This window comes from Priapulus caudatus, unplaced genomic scaffold (assembly GCF_000485595.1).
Source record: "Priapulus caudatus unplaced genomic scaffold, Priapulus_caudatus-5.0.1 Scaffold494, whole genome shotgun sequence".
Classification (NCBI taxonomy): Eukaryota; Metazoa; Priapulida; class Priapulimorpha; order Priapulimorphida; family Priapulidae; genus Priapulus; species Priapulus caudatus.
In genome coordinates, this window is record NW_014577555.1 from 94,516 (window position 1) to 100,218 (window position 5,703).

At 38.2% G+C, this 5,703-nt stretch overlaps 2 protein-coding genes across 4 annotated transcripts in view; one reads left to right on the plus strand and one right to left on the minus strand.

The window, feature by feature from the left end:
- Positions 1 to 5,316, minus strand: part of LOC106811002 (mitochondrial GTPase 1-like) — a 14,626-nt gene extending 9,310 nt beyond the window's left edge. The window contains exons 1-7 of one of the 2 annotated variants that reach the window (XM_014814512.1): positions 5,296 to 5,316; positions 2,169 to 2,308; positions 1,821 to 1,937; positions 1,598 to 1,654; positions 1,327 to 1,417; positions 842 to 903; positions 292 to 388 (exon numbers count right to left, since the gene is read on the minus strand). In XM_014814512.1, coding sequence (XP_014669998.1) covers positions 292 to 388; positions 842 to 903; positions 1,327 to 1,417; positions 1,598 to 1,654; positions 1,821 to 1,937; positions 2,169 to 2,297 — 553 coding nt within the window. In that variant the 5' untranslated portion in view covers positions 2,298 to 2,308; positions 5,296 to 5,316. The remainder of the gene's footprint in view (positions 1 to 291; positions 389 to 841; positions 904 to 1,326; positions 1,418 to 1,597; positions 1,655 to 1,820; positions 1,938 to 2,168; positions 2,309 to 5,295) is intronic. The other variant, XM_014814513.1, reaches the window with a different exon arrangement.
- LOC106811001 (deoxyhypusine hydroxylase-like) overlaps positions 1 to 5,703 on the plus strand; it is a 13,102-nt gene that overhangs the window by 1,654 nt on the left and 5,745 nt on the right. The window lies entirely within an intron of this gene.

The following is a 5,703-nucleotide window of genomic DNA, read 5'->3' on the forward strand; positions in this document are numbered from 1 at the left end:
CTCTCTCTCTGCAATAAATTTTTTTTTTGCTGAAATGATGTGTAGCCCTACACAACTGCGTATCTGCATATCTGCGCCTAACAAAGGTGTCACTACGCACGACTTAAATGTTACGTTTATAACCGTAGCAACAGACCTCAGATGAGCCCAGACGCTCTGCGGCTCTTGTTAAAATAGATGAGGATTATATTTAGCAGTGGAAAATTATCCCATGAAAACAACTGATGAATGTAATATTTAATTTTAATTGTAGGTTTGTAATCGTAGATTATGAGCAACATTCACACTCACCGCATAGTGCCAGTTTCATTCCAACTTCCACATTCCTTACATTGGGGGCCAGAACTCCAGGGGTATCTAGAATGTACGTCAATGGCTCATCACAGACCTTACGTTACAAAAAAGAAAAAAACCATTATGGTATATGCTTGTTGTATTGTTGCTAGGATTCACAACTGAAAGGACAAAGTTTGATAATCAGAAGATTCTTTGAAGGTTTAATAACTACAGTGTAATAAACACTGTAATAGTGTTACAGTGTAATAGTACAATGTAGGTAATTATAATAAACGTGTGGGAGTATATTTTAAAGGTAATATGGTTCATTTACTGGAACTAATGAACTCCCCCCCCCCAACCTGCTTCTAACTGCTAACAAATTTACATGGCTGTGAATTTTTATTGAGGAGCCCATTGCTGGTGATACATTTGTTATGAGAACTCACACTCTATTTAACTTCTACTTCAGTTCTTTATGTCCATAATTTCTAACTTGCCATTGATTATAGATCTGTATTTGTAAAAGCATATCCATTCCAAAATGAAAAAATAAAAGCCTCACCCTAATTTTTTCTAGTACACTTCTGGTAACTCCTGCAGTTGGACCTACTTGGGTAGCCTTTCCTGTGGAAGGATTTGTAATGCTTTCATTTGTTCATGTAAAGGTAATTCAAAAGAGAATGCTCTAAAAATATATATAATTAGTCTGTATTGGTCCTGGACCACTGGACAATTCAACGCATATAAAATACAATTTATGTTTCTATTTCCAGTTTTACTCATTCATGAGGAGTACGTTGTATAGTGTATACAGACTCTATATGGAGAGATTCATATTATAGACTCCTTCACATATATATATACATTATATATATACATTTTATAGACTCCTTTACATTAACATTTAATGACTATAACCTTTTTGTTAACTGCACATGTAGGTATGCACTCATTGTAGGGTGAGAAAAAGTACCAAACTTTAAATTGCGTTACAATTACATGATTTTACCCTGAATAGTATAATGTGTCTAATATAATAATACGTACCAGCTCTCAAGTATTTGTGCCGTATTGCATTCGTCAGTGATGACTTGCCAACATTAGGAACTCCGCACACGAGAACATTGTAATCTCTGTTCTGTAACAGAATAAATGCGATGTAACATATATATTTATGCCAAATGCAATCATCACTGAATAAACAAGTAATTTCAAACATACATTTGAATAAGTAGCTGATGTGTTAAACGATGTTTTGTGATGCATATTATGACAGAAAGTCGTGGATTTATTTTCAATGCATTTGGATCATTCGTACCTCTGCTCTGTGATATCTGCCTGCGTCGTGGATTAATTCTTGTATACTTGGCAAAATCTGTAAATAGTACATGTGTAATATCGACACTGACAATAGAAAGTTCCGACATACTCAGCATAATACACAACACTATCGGAAGTGTTGCAGGGCGATATAAACTACCACTTCGTTAAAAGCGTATGAAGCGTAGGTGGCCAACGATTGGGTACTGCGAATAACTTGCCTTTTTGATGATGTTAGTTGAGTCATGCTTACAATCAGAAAACAAAACCCTTGAACAACCATCTCTTTTCAACTTGTCCACAACCTGCTTTCTGCATGACATATCTGCTAAGTCAGCCTGCAGCAAAGAACGTGCAGTCATAAATATAATAATAGCTCGCACACATTATTACTACCTAGTGGCATACCGAGTACTACAACTTTTTCTGGTATATATATAGGTTCATGATATAATGTACAGATGAAAACACGTACTATCTTTGTCAAAATCACACAAATATTTTGTTAAAATAATAAAATAATATATTTACTTTGCATGTTGCCGACATTTAATTGCTACTCACATTACCTTGTTTAGTATAAGTATCTTTGGTCTTCCACCAATTGTATACTCAAACTCGGAATTTCTACCAGAGAATGGAATTCTTGAATCATGAACTTCAATGATGCAATCAACATTCTTCATTACAGCCTGCATTCTTTTTAGCCCTGTTTCACATATAAACACATTTTTAATATATACCATATATTTTTCGCAGTGGCTACGGGTACGGTAGCCGTCGGTCGTTGAAGCCCCTTTTTGGCGTTAGGGTTAGGGTTAGGGTTAGGATTAGGGTTAGGTTTAGGGTTATGGTTAGGGTTAGGTTTAGGGTTAGGGTTAAGGTTCTAGCTCATCTAAACTCTCAAATCGTGAATTTATTTCCCAAGGCGTTATTTCGAAATCTGGCGCGACCGCCGCCATCTTTGTCTCGTTAAGTATGAAAACGAATGGACTCCCGTACCCGTAGCCTCGAGACATTAAGATACGGGTACCGTACCCGTAGCCACTGCCTATATTTTTTCTACACATTTATGCGATTGTAATATTAATAAAATTTCTATGATAAATTGAAATAAGTAATTGACCATGCATGAGGGGGTCAATGCCCTTTTCGTACGCCGTACGCCGGATTCCGCCTATATTTAGAGAGTATTCCGGTACGCCGAGGTGCGGTACGGACCGTACGCGGCGATGACCAGCTATAACGTTATTCCGTAAGCGAAATAATTCGATATCATAATCGGGGGATTGTGTTTTTTTCTGAACTTTTATCCTGCCCCATTTTATTAATAAATGTTGGATCTATTTACCCCTGCTAAACTGCGAAACGAGACCTGTTCCCCGACGTAAGGACCGTGCGCGAACAGCGGGAAGTCAAGTCGCAATCCAGTCGGGCTGTACCAGTCTAATGTTAATGAATGTATACAACCGGAACTTAATGCCCCTTGTCGTGGGCTTGTTGCATCTAGGACCGATTTAGCCATTTACACGCTTTTTGCTGTGATGAAGTGTTGAGAGGCCCGCAATATATACTATACTACCCAGCCGCGCCAGATTTAGATGGGGGCCACAATCCGGCCCGTGCCCCCCCCTTTGAAACAAAAACTAAAATAAAAACCCAAATTACATTATTAAAAAAAAATTACAAAATTACAAAATTGCAAAATTAAATTTTTCTCAATTTCATTGTTGTAAATAAGGTTACACAAGCATGAGGTTCCAGTCAGAAATTGCTGACATCAATGACCCATTTTCCATGTTTAACATAACTATTCAAATTTCGTTCAGTCATCTTCTAGAATTTCCTGCCAAAGAAAAACAATGCTCAGAAGTCATTACAAGAATTTTGATTTTTCTACATTGTTTAGAATATATTTCTGGCCTGCAACTGTATATTTCATAACATGTATGTAAACCGGATGTTTTCATTAGGAAGAAAGGTAACTAATTTTTATTTTGGGCTTCTTGTAATGCACATAGACTCATACTAAATACAAACATTCTTCAAGCTTTGAAATATATTCAAGTATCACAAGCATTTTTTTTTTAAATTGCCATATTTTTGCTCTAAGCCTGGCATTAGTTATTTGATATGTGAATGTGCTTTCTGTAATACCACATGATCATGTCAGCAAAATATATAAGGTTTAAAAACATTTCAGGTAATGATATATTTCTACGGTACAATTTGAATAAGCTGTGAACGGATCAGGGTATTGCGGTGCAACGGCCTCCCTCAGCAGGGTGAAATGTGCATGAATTGCGCGCCCCCCGCAGCCATACCGAAAGGTTGTCACGCCACGTCAAATTTAACACATAAATGATTGCTGCCATATGAGTTAAAATACCCTCACAGTATGCACCAGAGCTGCCCCAACATTTAAGCCTAAAAAAAGTGCCAAAAGGTCGTGTCCCCCAGGCGGCAGTGCTACAGGGGTGGTCAGGGCGTCACGCTGACCCCCTGTGCTAGCCGGCAGAAAACGCATCTGAGCGGGGTCTAATTTTAAAATTTTTCTGGGGGCAGGGCCCCCCAGACCCCCCTTCGCGTCCTCGTAAGTATGCGGTTACGGTTAGACACCCCCCTGTCCAAATTCCTGTACACCGCCCCTGCCACGCCTCACTCCGGCTTCCTGCCTCAGCGCTTGTCGGCTCCCTCTCTCGCGTACATCCCCCACATTTAAGCTACATATTGCTCATTTGGTGGCCCCCTCTTTTTGAAATTCTTGGATCCGCCCCTGGTACTACCACTACCAGTAGTAGCATCACACAACCCAGAAGCAGGACAGGAAGGCAAATCAAATTCAACAGCAGATTTGCCGACTTCTGGGCATAAAGTCTGACCTTTTCTTCAATTATTTGCCTCTAACAAGCATGACATTAAGATGTATTTATTGCTTACCTAATAAATAGTGTGCATGAATAAAGGTTAATCAAATGTTGTGTATTGGACTATTGGTTACTGTTTGCTTATGTAATTATTCGGTGGCTGCCTGGCAGGTTAAATAGTAATTCGAAGATGCCAGCCCAAAATTATGGAGTATTCCACGATGTCCACTAGAAAATTAGAGAGTATTCCGGATAGCCAAGGGGGGGGGGGGGCCATGGACCCCCTCATCGCATGATCATGATGGTAATGGACTATGAATATATAGTCATTATGATATGTATATTCATCATTATTATATTCACTATTCAGTATGATTGTCAAATCTACATGTATTTCTGAATGAATTTTACCCAACCCCCCCCTCTTGCACTGTGCCAGGAACCAATTCCGTTACATCTTTTTTTTCTTTTCACTAGCAAAATGTAAAAAAACATTTCTGCTGAATGTCTTTTGAAGCTATTGTCCATCGGGCTGCGAAGCTAAAAATTCCAATATGAATATTTCACGCTTTCCTTTACAAGTAACTACTCCGCAGTGCACTAGTACTGAGTGTAGTAGCTACTAGTAGTAGTACTAGTACTAGAGTATAGTAGTACTACTACTACTACTAGTACAGTAGTAGTAGTAGCCACTGTAATGTTTGCAACTTGTTTAAACATAAAATAAATTATAACGTCGTTTCAGATAAAGAGTGATGCAAAAGGTTGCTTGCTCATAAAGTCAGTGCTAACTACACGCAAAAAGTTTATATAGTAGTATGATAATTACGAGTAAAAAATATTAGTTAAAGCCGGAATGCTTCAATGCAGTTAATAATTCAACTTATAATGGTCACACTATATTCACTCTTCTTGAATAGGGCGCAGACATATTACTTTTTTAACAAGTGAACAGTCTTAAACAAGTCGCTTGTACGTGCTAGTACTACCTCATAATTGAAGAAACGCTAATTGTGTGTAATCATTTTAATTTTTTTTCTTCGTAAATATTAAATAACCGGTTTCCTCGTTTGAATGCTTATGGCGTATAGCTAAAATGTAATAAATGGGAACCAAACGCGGAAACCAAATATTTGCACATAGAATGGCGCTAATAACACAGGTTGGGCATAGACTGGTACTCGCTTCCACTCGATTGCTCCCATCGAGTAACTAAAGCCGCGAGGTGGGACATTAA